The sequence below is a fragment of the Quercus lobata genome, chromosome 1 (assembly GCF_001633185.2).
Source record: "Quercus lobata isolate SW786 chromosome 1, ValleyOak3.0 Primary Assembly, whole genome shotgun sequence".
In the NCBI taxonomy this organism is placed as follows: domain Eukaryota; kingdom Viridiplantae; phylum Streptophyta; class Magnoliopsida; order Fagales; family Fagaceae; genus Quercus; species Quercus lobata.
This window is the reverse complement of record NC_044904.1, coordinates 43,515,058-43,530,598: the sequence shown is the minus strand read 5'-3', so window position 1 is coordinate 43,530,598 and position 15,541 is coordinate 43,515,058. Positions and strand designations below refer to the sequence as shown.

The window sequence follows — 15,541 nt, the reverse complement described above, 5'->3', positions numbered from 1 at the left end:
CGGCGGAGAGGTTTTACGCCGAGGGCTTCGATTTTCTCTTCGATAACACATCGCGTGTTGTCTTTGTGTTTGCATCTTCCTTCCTCTCTATCTTTGCCTTTTTATTATCTGCTGTGGATTGTGTTTTGTTTCGGCTTAGATAGTTTTTACCAATTCCATATTATAGCTTATGTTAAGTTTCCGCACACTAGTTGTTTGACATATTGCTTGAATTGGTTAAGTTGTAATTTGGGGGTCTAAACATTCAAAGGTGTTTATACACGTTTCTGAACTTTCATCCTTATTGATTTGTCGTGGGTAAGAGCCAACCATGATTGGTAAAGAGATGGTGCCAACTGGTAAAACCTTCATTCCTCCAAATCCAATCAATGGCACATTTACTAGATGAAGTAACTCTTTGTTAATCCTCATTTGCTGGAAGGCAGGATAGTAAAGGATGTCTGCTGAACTCCCATTATCTATTAACACCCTTCTAGTTGTATAGTTTGCAATTGTCAAAGTAATGTCAATCACATCATCATGAGGATGGTGCAGTTGTCTTGCATCTTCATCCGTGAAAGTAATGGCTAGTTCATCTTCTCTGATCATCCTTGGTGGTCATCCAGTTATTTGAACATTCTAGACTTCCCGTAGGTAGGTCTTCTTAGCTTTAGACAAGCTTCCTATTGATGTACCTCCTTCAATGATCCTTATTTCTCCAAGCGGTGGACGTGCTGGTTCTTCTACTTTGCCTTTCATTGGCTATTTCTCGTCCTTGTGGTCTCACCCAAGGAAATTCTTCAACTTTCCTTGCTTAATAAAAGCTTCAATCTGTTGTTTCAAGTCATAGCATTCGTTCGTATCATGTCCATGGTCACGATGAAAACGACAATACTTGCTTTTGTTCCGCTTACTAGGATCTCCTTTCATCCTCTTAGGCCCCTTCAAGGATGGATCATCTTTGATCTGCATTAAAACTTGATCAAGTGAAACATTCAAGGGAGTGTAGTTAGAGTATTGTCCTAAAGAGGACCTTGCTTTCTTGCCGTCGTGATCCTTTTTCTCCCCTACTTTGGCTTTCTTTAGATGAGGACCTTGCTCTGGATGGTGTATATAGCCATTTTCCAGTCGTTCACCTTTCTTCTTCTTCTTGGTAATAATTACGTCTTCTGCATTCATGAAACTTTGGGCTAATTGTATCAACTTAGCCATCGTCTGAGGCGCCTGGTCATACAGCTTGTGAATGAACAGGTCTGAACTAACTCCATTATAGAAAGAAACCAAGAGGATCTTGTCATCCATCCCATCCACCAACAGAGCTTCTCTATTAAAATGGCTGATAAAAGTATGCAAATTTTCATTTTCTCCTTGTTCTATGTTCAACAGGTTGGACGAGGAACGCTTTTGCCTTTGTCCCCCAAAAAAGTTGTTGACAAACAACTTACTTAACTCCTTAAACGAAGTTATGGTATTTGGCGGTAGCTTACTAAACCATACTCTAGCTGGGCCTTTTAAGGTGGTAGGAAGGGCTCTGCACATGATTTCATCTAGAACACCTTGGAGATGCATGGTTGTTTTGAACGTGGCAATATGATTGCAAGGGTCTCACGTCCCATCATATGAGTCCAAGGTAGCCATTTTGAACTTGGAAGGCAAGGGATAACTTGTGATGGACGCAATAAAGGGGGAATCTATCCTGTGGATGAGACCATCCACGTGGTTTGCTTTCCTAATGGAATCCTTCATTTCTTCTATGGCTCTTTTCATTTAGTCCATCTCCCTCTCCAAATGTGGTACTCTACGAGCGACGGTGCCTCTAGATTGGTCTCCTTCAACATTATTGTCAACCCCTTCATTTTCTAAATTTTGGCCTCATTCTCCACCATGTTGCTGATGACATTATCTATTAACTTCTCTAGTTAACTCCTGGTTCTGCTGTGTCTGTTCTACCATTGCTGCTACCATGGACTGTAATTGTTGTTGGATGGTCATAAGGGATGGTGGCACACGATTTGGGTGACTAAAGGCATTTCCACTCTCATGGTGTCCTGGACTAGTGGCCATTGACCTAGTCCGAATCATGTAGCCTTTTTTTCTTGAAAAGAGCAAAGAAGTTAACACTTAGAAACTTTTTTTTAGCACTCTTTTCCCACAGACAGTGCCAACTGATGATACACGAAAATCAGTAGGCTGGAATGCTTCGAGCTATGGTGATGGCTATGAATCTGAAAAGAAAGAAAGAACTATCAAAGGTGACCAGTGTGACCCGGCCAAGGACCTTCCGACGGTTAAGTCAGTTTTCTCTCTAGGACACAAGGATGGAAAATAGTGAATGGTTAGAACTTACCTTGAGTGAATGGGACTTGTTCTTTTTATAGAGAGTTAGAAGTAGGTCTACTTGTTCGGATTCATCACCATCCTAGGTGATGTGAGTAATTAGTGGAGAAAATAGGTAAATGGAGTACGTGGGGCGTATTACAGGAACTCCTTCCACGTTTTGAGAGTAGTACATCATGGTTAGATTATAAGGAAGTTTATGAGAAGTCCTCTTGTAGATTTCACCAAGTGTTGTTTGGTCGTCCTTATGTTTGCACTATGGACGACCTACCTGGACCTATTCCAAAGGGACTTGTATTGTTTCTTAAGTACAATGTTTTCGTTATCCTGCTCTTAAGGTTTCTATGGACGTGGTCATGTTGTAGACACAATGACTGTGGACGATCATCATGGACGAACATCTATAAGTTAGCCCCCATCAAGTTAGATTAACGCCCACCTTTCGATTCAACATATCTACACTACCTAACACCCTAAAAAGGTTCAGAGAACATTGGGTAGGGAAAAGTTTGTAAAAGATTAAAAAATCCCTCATTACCCTACCCACGGGAATCTCCATCCCACCTTCTATAAAAGCAATCATAGGGATGACTACAGCACCAGTGGGTCTCTTAGTGTGCCATTCCCCTAGATGGCAGTGTTCTATCTCTACCCCAGTAGGGATCTTATATTTGGTCCTAAAGGCATCTACCTTCTTGGGCTTGTTTACTAGTTTAGCGAACCTACTTATCCTAAATGACTAAGTAAAAGAAGAAATCTACAACTAAACAAAGGCTTAGGACACATATAAGTCTGGGAAATGGGTCTCTTTGAGCAGCTTCTCTAAAGGTAAGGTAAGGATTGCTGAAATAGGAGAAAATGACCCCCATCTCCCTTTATATATGGGAGAAAAAGAAACGGTAATTTTCCTGACGAAAAACCCAGAAAAACCTCATCTGTTGGATCTTCATCACGCCGTAGAATGTGGGAGACATGCAACCACCTGCTGCATTAATTACAATGCTGCAAATGCCAAAGCGTCAGGAACATGTATGGGACAGGTGAAAAGACGCTCCTACGTGGGAACACGTCCAGAACATGCCAACCCTCCTATGCTTTATCAAAACTCCACTCTCCTAGCAACAGTAGCAATGAAATTTTTAGGGGCTATTATGGTAGGGATAAGATCTGAATACAAAAATATAGCTCGTGGGCCAAGTCTGAGGAGGCATAAGAGCCCGTACTCACATTGGACTTGATCCAACATGTAACTGAGAACTCGAGAATAAGGGACGAAGAAGCGTCCGCTCGAGGATCAAGCCAAGGAGTGAACTCTCCTTGGGAGGCATAAAGCAGACCACTTGCACCAGAGAACAAAATACCGAAGAAGACATGAGAGACGTGCAAGCAAAGAAGAAGGGAAGTATCCATACAAAGTAACCATCACCTCCACATTCATTGCACTGTACCAACTCAACTAGCTACATTAATGAAGAAATGACCTCTGAACAGTGCCTTCATAACTTGCAGCATATTCTACCACTTCCAGCAAAATCTTGATGGGACAAGCATATAAAGGAAGGCCAATGACTGTACAAGTGGAGGGCTAAGATGCAATTTAGCTGACTATATAAAGGAGGGAAGCCCCAACAGAATAGGAGGACGAAAAATTGAAAAGAAATACTGACATTGTATAGCACTATCCTGTGATTAAGACTTGAATAATATATGAACAACTGCTCTTCGGCCTAGCCTGAGGAAGTATAAATTCCAAAAAATTTGTTCATCTCACTTGATTTATCTAACTTTTTCCCATCCATCTAAGGATTAAATCATACTAGTACATCAAAGTTGACCTCGGAAGCCCATCCTCCAACAAATTAATTGTATTGGGCCATCTAATCTAAATCCACCATTCTAAGTGGGCTTAGCCTATTTGATCTGCTTACAATAATTATTGGTATAGAAGGTTTTGATTTGGCCTAAGAGTTCTCACGCATGAGAAAAAGAGCTAACTCTTAGAATATGGGGTGAGTTTTTTTTCAAAAAGTAGTTTGAGTTGTTGTCTATTTTTCTATGAGAGATTTATTGGGTGAATTACGGTTAACTTCTATTTGAACCTTATTAAAGGCATGTTAGATATTATTATGACTAAATTGCAATTTACACTCTTAAAATTTGAGGTAATTTTGATTTTATCCCTAAAATTTCAAATTTTAGATCTATAAAACTACACCATTTTAGATACATGAATGGAAGGACCTAAACTTAAATGATATGAAACGTTAGGGCTAGAGATCTGGATTTTGAAAATTTAAAGAGCAAAATCAAAATTATTCCAAACTTTAAAATTGTAAGTTGCAATTTAGTCAACAAATAACAGATTTAAAGTTTCCTGAAAAATATTCCTCAACATAAAGGTTTGCCCATTCTAATAAAAAGAAATATTACAACAAAAATTTAATCTAATACATGCCTATGAATAAAAATAAAATCTTTAAAAAAAATCTATTTGGATAGACGCTACAATATACTAATGTACAATCAATATAGGAAAAATGAAAATGGGTCTTCATGTCAGCTCTTTTAACCCATTTTCCCTAATTAAACCACACACATCCTTCTCAATGTTCACTACAAGCAGCCCCTTTGAATAAATGGACTGACAATAATACAAGAAAAACATTACTGTTAGAACCCGGAAATCAATTTATGCGAGATTATGCTATTTTAATGCAGCTATACCTCATTCTCGAAGTCAATTCCGTTTGCTTTCGAGCCATCGTCTCCTTCCTTTGTACTTGAAGTGGCTTGAAAGTAAAGAGTTTCATACAAAGAAAGTAGAACATTAAATTTAGGACTTGCAAACATGTGATCAATCAGTAGTACTCCAATTTCCCTTGTTTATGTTATTGCGTGGAAGCCAGTTTGATCCATTAGGCTTAGCACTAAATTTTGTCACTTAGGAAACCAAAGCAGTGCTGGCATAATTACTAGCTAAATTTGCTGTCCAAAATAGTGCAGTGGCTGAGCTCCTCATGCTCTCTGGGGCCTGGTAATAGAAAAACTCAAGGTAGGCAATAGGCATGAAAGCCTCTGAAATCCCATGGAGGCTATACTGCAGCACGAGCCAGAAAACTGAGATAGGGAGAGTGGATTTAGGGCTATCAATAAGTCCATTAGCTGCAGCAACATGTTTACGCTTCACTTCAATGAACCCAGCCACAAGAGTGGCAAATATTGATATGAAAAAGCCTATTGCCATGCGGTGCAAGAAGCTGACGCCTTGCTTGAGCCCTGTGAATTTGCTAGCAAAAAGGAATGAAAATGCGGTCTTATAAGGCAATTGTGGCAAGCAAAGCAAGCATGGTGAAGAGATATATTGAGCCAGAAGGGATTTAGAATGATTTTGTGAGGTGCCTTTCCATGGTATTTGCTTGTTCAAGAGAGAAGGTTTGTTGTTGAGGCTGTGAAAAAGATAATTCCAACACCCCATGTAGGTAACATTCTAATGATACATTTTAATTCTTCAACTCTATGAACTGTGTTCAACCTCCATAAATTAGGTTTTTATGAAGAATTGAGGTCATCTCTGGAAGTCACAATGGCTACCTTGTCAAAAAACCTGTACGAAGAATAATAAATTAGTGAATGTAAATTTCATCGATATGATTCAACTTATTATTATTTAAAGTCTGTTTGGCATTAGTTTAATATATATATATATATATATATATATTATTTGGCTGAACCTATAACCACGTTTTTTAAATGCAACAATAAGCCTTAATTCAAAAAAAGGCGGCTAAAAACACTTACAAACGTGGCTATAGACTTAACCTATAGCATAAGTCAGTAATTTAAGTTGCATTTCTTAAAAACGCAACTATAGGTTAGCTATAGTCACATTTTTTAAACGCATGTATAGGTCCTCCTTTAAAAATATATATTATTCGGCTAGACCTATAGTCACAGTTTTTGAACGCAACAATAAACCCTATCCAAAAAACGCAGCTAAAAACACTTACAAACGCGACTATAGATCAGTTATAGCCGCATTTTTTGTAAACACGGCTATAACCCGTGTTTTTAGTAATGATTATGATATCGTTAAATCTGCTTTGCGCTTTGCCTCAAAGGCTCAAAGTCAAATCCTACTAATAGGGTTTTTATTTATTTATTATTATTATTATTGAATTAATATGATTTTTGAAAATATTTATTAATTCAATAAAAAAAATTAAATAGTATAATATTAATAAAGGCTTACAATAAATATATTTATATAATCTGCAATAGTTAAATGATGTTATTTGTTCAGTATAACTGTGTAGTACAACACCTAGGTAATTGTAACTAAATGTTGCCCAATTATGTAGTCAATGGCAAGGATAACAACTTACTGAAACTGGTTAGTATGACATAGGATCTCATCTGTAGAAATAGAGGCATCAAGCTCTGCATTCCCATATAACATATTTGGGTCAGAAACGATAGGCACCTTTCTCTTCTAAAATGCGGCCACAATGACTTGTAACAATCGAGTATATGGACTTCCTGCTGGATCCAAAATGGGAGCCCAACAACAAAAATGGATATTGAAAAAAGCATGGCGATTGTAGGAATTCCAAGGCCCAAACCCCATCCAATATTGTCTTGAATAAATATTAGCACTGTTGAGGCAACAAGTATGGATACCCCCATGACAAAATAATACCAATAAAAGAAGACCCAAGTCCTAGTCTTTTGCTTAGGCTCTGCACTAACAACTTGATCTGCCCCAAAGGCTGCTACACAAGGTCGAATCCCACCAGATCCTCTGGCTACCATTAGAAGAGAAAAATAAATGATTCCCAGCTGTCCAGAGTCGGCTTCTTTGCACATTTGGTTTCCTGCAGATGGAGGTGGTCTTAGCTGTGGCAATGAAGCTGATACTGTAAAGCATGCCATTCCCTGATTACATGAGCATTTAGCACATAGTAAAGTGTAAAAAAATAAAAAATAAAAAATAAAAATAAAAATAAAGAAGGTTTTGTTTTGAAGAACTATATATCACTACAGGTGAGTTTGTATTAGTTTTCTTTTTTACATTTACAATTTTTTAAGGTTAACTTTCTTCACTTAATGGTCAAATGCCATATATTTTCTCCAAACTGACAAAAAAAAAGTTAAAGAACTACCCTTCTTTCACGGAATTTATCTTGGCAATCCTAGGACAGTGCTATCTTGGCAATCCTAGCTAGGGAAGAAAGATAATGCATTCTTTCATAAAGAAAGCATTAAGCATGAAAACAGAGAACTGAAAATTTTTTATGTATCTCAAGATTTATCTAAAGAGAGAGGTTATCTTACCATTTGATACGTAACAGAAGCGACAGTGATAGTCCAAAACCTTCCAGCATATGAATCAGCGATGAATGCTCCAAGCAATGGCGTCAAGTTTGAAGCACCCTTGAAGTTGGTGACAGTGTTGGCTGCTTTAGTCATAGGCATGGAGCTGTTTTGTTAAATAGTTAAGCATATTAGAACCGAAGCCCTCGGCAGCGAACTTCTCACACATCTCATTTGCTGCACCTAGAAGAGAGGAGGAAGATAAAAATCATAAACAGAAGTGAATTACAAAGGAGCTCTAACATTATTGCGTAGTAGCTTACCAAAGATGAAGGGCATCGTGATCGTCCCACCCTTCTTCTTCCAAAAATGGTTGCGTAGCTCATCCATTTTTTCAATCTCTAAATATTCGTCTTTCGCCTCCCTATTTTGAGATTTTCTATCTCTTCTACTTCAACTACAAGGCTAGCTCATCTCCACTTTTGCCACATATAAATCATAAATGGCTATCCTCCTCGTCCAGGTGCTTTTACCTGGCTACGTAAGTGTTGGAGCATTTTAATATTATATAATTAAAATTTATTTATATTACAACATAAATGTAAAAATATGAAAGTTAATATAGAAAATGAGGAGTTAGTGAAAATATTTAATCTCACATTAAAAACAAGAGAGATTATTTTATTCCTTTTAATTGTAATGATTAATGAGCTAATATGTATTGATTCAAATATTGAGCTAGATATGTGCACAAATGACCTAATATCTAGCACATCATATTAACATCTAGCAATTAATCTCATAAAACCCACTACATCAAAATAATGGACCTAATTAATTAGATTAATTTGGGTAATAATTTTGTGAGGTCCACTAAGCCTATAAATAGACTCATTCAGACCCAATACGGGTTACAATGTTAGTACACAAAAAAAAAAAATTCAGCAATTGCAAGTATTCTTATACACTAAAAGATAGAGAGGTTTTGGACAAAGAAGAGTGTTCTTTCTAGTGGAGTTTTGGGCTTGAACACTTTGTGCAAAGGTTGTTCTAACCAGACAACATTTTTTTGGCTGTTGTATTTTGAGGGAGACAAGTCAGAGAAAGTCTGCACTGGTTACAAAGTTTAGTCAACCAAGAGCTTGAATCTCTTTAAAGAGAGCGAGTGTCACACCTCAGTCCAAATAGTGTTGTATATTTTTTCTTTCTCTTTAAATTAATAATATCTAGAAATATTATTTAGTTTCTCTTTGTGTTATTTTCATTATTATTGTGGTTGCACCAACAATTTTAAGGAGATTCAGGACATGGAGCCTACACAAGAAAAACCAAATGAGATTGTTGGAGATCTTAACAAACCATTCCACTTCAAGGGAGCCCACTTCAAGAGGTGGAAAGGAAAGGTTCTCTTCTATTTGAGTCTTCTCAAAGTTGCCTACATCCTTACTGACAAGAATCGTTCAAAGGTTTCTACTAATGAGATGAGTGAGGAAGAATTTCGTCTCCCTCAAGAAAAAAATAAAGGGTAAAATGCAAAACTAGCCCTCTAAGTTTCTTTAAATTTCATTTTAGTCTTCTAACTTTGCTTTTGTTCATTTCAGTCCTCTAACTTTCAAGTCTATTCAATTAAGGCTTTTTCATCAACTTTTGTTATATGTTATGGTTAATTTTTCAATTTTATAATTAAAAAAAATCAAATTTTTTAAATTAAAAAAATTCAATTAATGATTGAAAAATATTTTCCACATTTTTTTTCAAAAAAATTTAACTAAAGTTAATGGAAAGACCTTAATTGAATATATCTGAAACTTAGAGGACTGAAATGAACGAAAACAAAGTTAGAAGACTGAAATGAAATCTGAAAAAAGTTAGAGAGCCAGTTTTGTATTTTAGCCAAAAATAGATATGTATACAAAAGATGAATACAATTGTTGCTCTTATCTTTTGAATTGTCTTGCCGATCATTTCTATGATTATTATGATACAACTTATAATTTTGCCAAGAAAATATGGAAAGCTTTACAAAGCAAGTATGATACCGAGGAGGCTAGTGCAAAGAAGTATGTTGCTAGTAGATTTTTCCATTACCAAATGGTAGATGGAAAATCCGTGGTGGATCAAGCACAAGACTTCCAAATGATTGTGGCAGAATTGAGATCCGAAAGCGTAAAGATTGGAGATAATCTGGTGGTAGCTAGCATGGTTGATAAACTACCACAATCTTGAAGGGAGTTCCAAAAAACTTTGCGACACAAACAAAAGGAGACATCCTTGGACACTTTGATCACACGCATCCGTGTGAAGGAGGAGGCTAAAGGACAAGATGCACTCATGACAGAAGAGAGCAATGGTAAGTCCACCACAAAGGTAAACCTTATTTTAGCCAATAATAATATGCCCAAAAATCATTTTCCTAGAAATGATCAATTGAAGTCTAAAAAGAGATTTTTCAAAAATAAAAATAGAACTCAAGGAAGGGAAAACCGAATAAAAATAACAATAAGAACCAAGGACCCCCTTCACAAGATCAATTTAATAGATCTTATTTTGTCTGTAGCAAGAGTAGGCATGTTGCTCGATTTTGCAAATTTCGGAAACGTGAATCTGTTTCACTGACTAACATAACCGAAGAGCCTTTAGTGGCTATGATTACAAACATCAATATGGTGCAATATGTTGAAAGGTGGTGGGCAGACTCTAGTGCTAATAGGCACGTCTGCTATAACAAAGATTGGTTCAAGTTGTACACTCCCTTTAAAGAAGAAAAACAATTATGCTTGGTGACTCTAGCAAAACCATGGTTCTTGGGAGTAGTGAGGTCGATTTGAAATTCACTTTTGGATGTGTGCTAACATTAAAAGATGTGCTTTACACTCCATCCATGAGGAAGAATTTGAAGTCAAGCTTTTTGCTTAACAAGGTTGGCTTCAAGCAGACTATGAAATCTTATATTTATGTAGTCACTAAAAAGGGTTTATTTGTGGGCAAGGGTTATGCTTGTGATGGAATGTTTAAGTTAAATGTTAATTTTAATAAAGGATATTCTAGTTCAGTTTATATGCTTTATTCTATTAATTTTTGGCATGCTCATTTGTGTCATATAAATAATAGATATGTGGCAATCATGAGTAGTTTAGGATTAATTCCAAGACTGTCAAAAGATTTTGAAAAATGTGAAACTTGTAATCAAGCTAAGATTACAAAAATGCCTCATAAAAGTGTTATAAGAAATACCGAATTGCGTGAGTTAATTCATCTAATTTATGTGAATTTGAGGGAATTTCAACTCGTGGAGGAAAGAGATATATTATCACTTTTATTGATGATTTCTCAAAATATACAACTGTTTATTTGTTGAAAAATAAATGCGTTTGAAAATTTTCAAGATTTTTTAAAAAAAGTTTAAAATCAATTCGGTAGAAAAATAAAAAGAATAAGAAGTGATAGAAGCCATGAGTATGAATCGAGTGCATTCAATTCATTTGTTCAGTTTTTGAGAATTATCCATGAAATTACTGCACTATATTCACTTGCTTCTAATGGTGTGGAAGAAAGAAAAAATAGAACTATAATTGAGTTAACTAATTCCATGTTAATTGAATCTGGTGCACCTTTATATTTTTGGGGTCAAGCTATTTTAACTGCATGTCATATTTTGAATAGGATGCCACATAAAAAAGTCACATACCACACCTTTTGAGATTTGGAAAAGGACATAAGTCAAATTTGGGATATTTGAGAGTATGGGGTTGTCTTGCTTATGTAAGGCTTACTGACCCTAAAATACCTAAATTAGGTATAAGAGCTACTACCTATGCTTTTCTTGGTTATGCGATTAATAGTGCAACCTATAGATTTTTTTATCTTGAAAACAAAATAATTCTTGAATCTGGTGATGCAATTTTTCATGAAGAAAAATTTACTTTTAAATTGAAAAATATTAAGGGTGAAGAAAATCTTTTATTACAACCTAGTTCTTCTACTTCTCATTTACAAAATCAAGAAAATTTTGAATTAGAACCTAGAAGAAGTAAAAGAGCTAGAGTTGAAAAGGATTTTGGTCCTGATTACTATGTTTTTAACATTGAGGAAAATTCCAAAATTTAAAAAAGGCTTTGATATCACCTGATGCTATACTTTGGAAAGAGGCCATACATGATGAAAAGGATTTTGGTCCTGATTATTATGTTTTTAACATTGATGAAAATCCCAAAATTTAAAAGAGGCTTTGATATCACCTGATACTATATTTTAATATCAGTCCTAAGGTCAGGCCCTCAATCTATTTATGTGAAGTGGGTAATGAGAGGCACCAATTGTGCAAGCCTATTTTCCCAAGGTGATTGGCCAGTCCTAAGGTCAGGCCCTCAATCTATTTATGTGAAGTGGGTAATGAGATTCCTACAATGGGAAGACTTCCTGTGGCCAATCTAGTGGCCCAAATGACAGAGTTTATGGTCCATCCTGTGTCCTTCTACCCCATTTGTGTATCCCCCAAGGAGTCTCAAACTTAATGGTAAGCTCCTCCTCTTCTATTATTCCTCACAATTTTCTCTCATGTATGTCTCTCCCCCTAAATTTTTCCAACCCCCTTTCTCATTCCTTCAGCCCCTATTTATAGACTTCCCTTTGTGGGATCATCATGATAATAGGGAAGCTTTTTAAGCGGGTGGGGCCCTTCTAGGACATATTCCTGACCAGATGGGGCTCACTTCTCAAGACAGATGGGACTATCTTGAAACTTGCACCCGCTGCCATTTGGTTCACGGCAGGCGATTTCCCCCAAGGCACTACCGTTGCTGAACAATCTCGTCCCCGACATGTAGTAGATTTATGGACTACTGTGGCCTACTACTTGTTATTAGGCTCAGGGTTCTCAGTATATAGAAACTAACGGGTTGGGCCTATATATCGTGCCAGTACAATGGTTTGGGCCTCCATATGATGCCCGTACAATAGCCCCCCACAATTCCATTCTTATGTCGTGGGGATGGGATCGTGGTTAACCTCTACCTGTCGATGAGGGATGGTCGGGATCAAGATCCCAAGTCAATGGAAGGATTCCTCGGTGTACTACCTTCTTGGGAAAAACCAACTGCTAGTCATTAGACGTGATGGACAGGTCTATCTGTATTCCTTGCACACAGAATTGCAGCTATCACATCGAATGGTCAAGATTCATTGTCGTTTCATTTACCGAGGCACGCATGTAACAAATAACTAGGGAAATTTATTAATTTTTCCCTCCAAAAGCATTTAAAAACTCTCTCCCTATAAATATGTTGTAACCTCCCTTAGCCAAATTTTTTATTTCATTTCTCCCTCTTAATCCTTACTTGTCTCATCCTCCCAAGCCTTCCTCTCAAGACCATTCTTCCAAACGAAAAGGGTATCACTGTAAGTCCTCTAACCCCTCCCTTATTCCTCCTAGTTTTTCTTTTAGTCGCCCCCAAAAATGGGTTTTACACTCCTTCTTGGGACTTAGGCCACTCTGACGGCCTTTAGGGCTAGGTTTAACATCCCTCAAGATGTTATCATCGAGTTCTGCCCTGAGAGGGATATTGAGAATGATAGGCTGTCTAAGGTGGTTTTCTTCCCCCTTATGTCAATCCTTGAGGATGGGGTTAGATTTCTTGTGGACCCCATATTGCTTAGGACCCTTAGTTTCTACAGTCTCTGCCCCTATTAGTGTCTCCCTAATTTCTATAAGGTAGTTAATAGTGTGATTCGCTTAAATAACTTGTACAGCCTAGGGCTCAACCATCATGACATTAACATCATGTATAGTATCAACGGTGGCCTCAACACCAGTTATTACCTAAAGATTCGCAACCCAACGGTGGGGCTAATATCGTGTCTCCCCCTAACTCCAATAAGAACTCCGCAAGGGAGTTCATAAAGGTGAGCGGGAACTGGCTCACGGGTGAACTTACGTGCCCCACATTAGCTTGGGAAATCGGACGGTACTCTTACTTACCGAGCACACCTAGTGTAGGGTTAATTGCCTTTGTCTTGCCTTTCCCCTATTCCCTACTTGTATGCATTTCATATATTATATATATATATATTCATTTTTCCTCTGTTGTACCTATTATTTAGAACATAAGATTTTTTGTTTTTGCTGACTTTCATTTGTACCGACCTTTTCTTTGGTTTATTGTGCAATTTCCAAGTGCTTGAAACCGGACCTCAACATCGTTCACGTAAGAGACCTGAATTTCGTTCTGCAATCGGAGATCTTCATGCATTTTGACGGGCAGCTCAGGGCATCACACCAGATCCTCGGTTGCGTTCCCTCCAATACCAACTACCAGGACCAAAGGATCTGCTTTAACGATCGGTAGCCCTCTACTGTCGTATATTGACGTTTGCATGCTCGAATTCTTACCAAGGGGCCTTATGGTGGGTGAAGCTTGAGAGAGAGGACCTCAATTTGTAAGAGAAGGCTCCTTATTACCAACCTGAGACAGTTCAGCGAACTTAGTCTTCCACGGCAAAGCCGAGCACATCCCTGTTGAAGATCTCGTTATCCCTGAGCCAGTCAACGACATGGTTCAAAGGTGCAACATGAGCCTTTAGCGCTAGTTCCCAGGCGCCTAACCCACCGGGGGTCAGTCAGCCCCACATAAGAGGGGAGTCACCACCTAGTTTTTGCAATGGCCTAGGAACCATATGTATAGCATCCTCTCAAGGAAAAACCTTTTGATCTTACTATATGGGTTCGGAGTTAAGATACGGTCTTAGGAAGGTGTTAGGCACCCAAAACCACTCAACCCTAAAGTTAGCTTCCCATCATTATGTCTTATGTCTTAACCCTATTAAAGGGAACACTCAACCCCTATATCTAACTCACACACACACACTAACATTCATCTAACAATCAACATGGCATCAATCATCCCAAAAGACCTAATCATACATCTATCATGCTCATCAAAAAAAAACCTACCATACATCTAATCATGCATCACATCATAGACCCAAACATTCATCTAGCATGGCATCTCCTAACATTCATCTAACATACATGTCAACCAACCTATCATTCATCTAGCATGGCATAACATAACATAAACCCTAGCATGTTACTATCATCATTTCATCATATCTTATCCAAGGCAAAAACATATGAATCATTTCATCATATTTTGGTCATTTTTAGAGGGAATTGGTGGTGTTTTGGTCAATTTTATGTTTCAAAGTTATTTCGGTCCTTTTCTAGGTTTCAGGATCATTGCAGTCTTTCCTTTTTTTGGTTATATTTTAGTCATTTTTTAAGTTTCTAAGGGTATTTCAATCATTCTCTAGGTAATGAGGGCATTACAGTCATTTTCTTGTTCTAAGGATATTTTAGTAATTTTTTAGGTTTCAAGGTCATTTCGGTCATTTCTTAGGTTCTAAGGGTATTTTAGTAATTTTAGAGCGAATTTTGGGTATTTTAGTCATTTTCTAGGTTTCAAGGGTATTTCAATCTTTTCTAAAGTTTTCAGGGTCATTTCAGTCATTTTTGAGGTACTAAGGGTATTTTGATTATTTTTAAGTTTCTAAGGGTATTTTAGATATTCTCTAGGTATATGGGGCATTATGGTCATTTTTTTAATTCTAAGGGTATTTTGATCACTTTTTAGGTTTCTTGGTTATTTTGATCATTTTTTATGTTTTAGGGTAATTTCAGTCATTTTTTAGGTTCTAAGGGTATTTTGATCATTTTTTTTTTTTTTTTGTTCTAAGGATATTTTGATCATTTTTTAGGTTCAAAGGGTATTATGGTAATTGTTGAGGGTTTTAGTCATTTTATACGTTTCAAGGATATTTTAAAATTTTTTAAGATTTCAAGGTCATTTCGGTCATTTTTTAGGTTTAAGGTTCATTATGGTTGTTTTTTATGTTCTAAGGGCATTGTAGTTACTTTTTA

General features: G+C 37.0%; 1 protein-coding gene and 1 pseudogene across 1 annotated transcript; both read right to left on the bottom strand.

Annotated features, from left to right (window-relative positions):
* Nucleotides 1-762: 762 nt before the first annotated feature.
* Nucleotides 763-1,548, bottom strand: LOC115954477. Its single transcript, XM_031072340.1, has one exon. It carries the CDS (start codon nt 1,546-1,548, stop codon nt 763-765), a length of 786 nt encoding a protein of 261 aa, XP_030928200.1.
* Nucleotides 1,549-5,015: 3,467 nt separating this feature from the next.
* Nucleotides 5,016-7,977, bottom strand: LOC115954470 (annotated as a pseudogene).
* Nucleotides 7,978-15,541: the final 7,564 nt, after the last annotated feature.

Bases quoted from the DNA above. Each gene is read 5' to 3' on its own strand.
- LOC115954477 (XM_031072340.1), bottom strand. From the start codon at position 1,548: ATGCATCTCCAAGGTGTTCTAGATGAAATCATGTGCAGAGCCCTTCCT.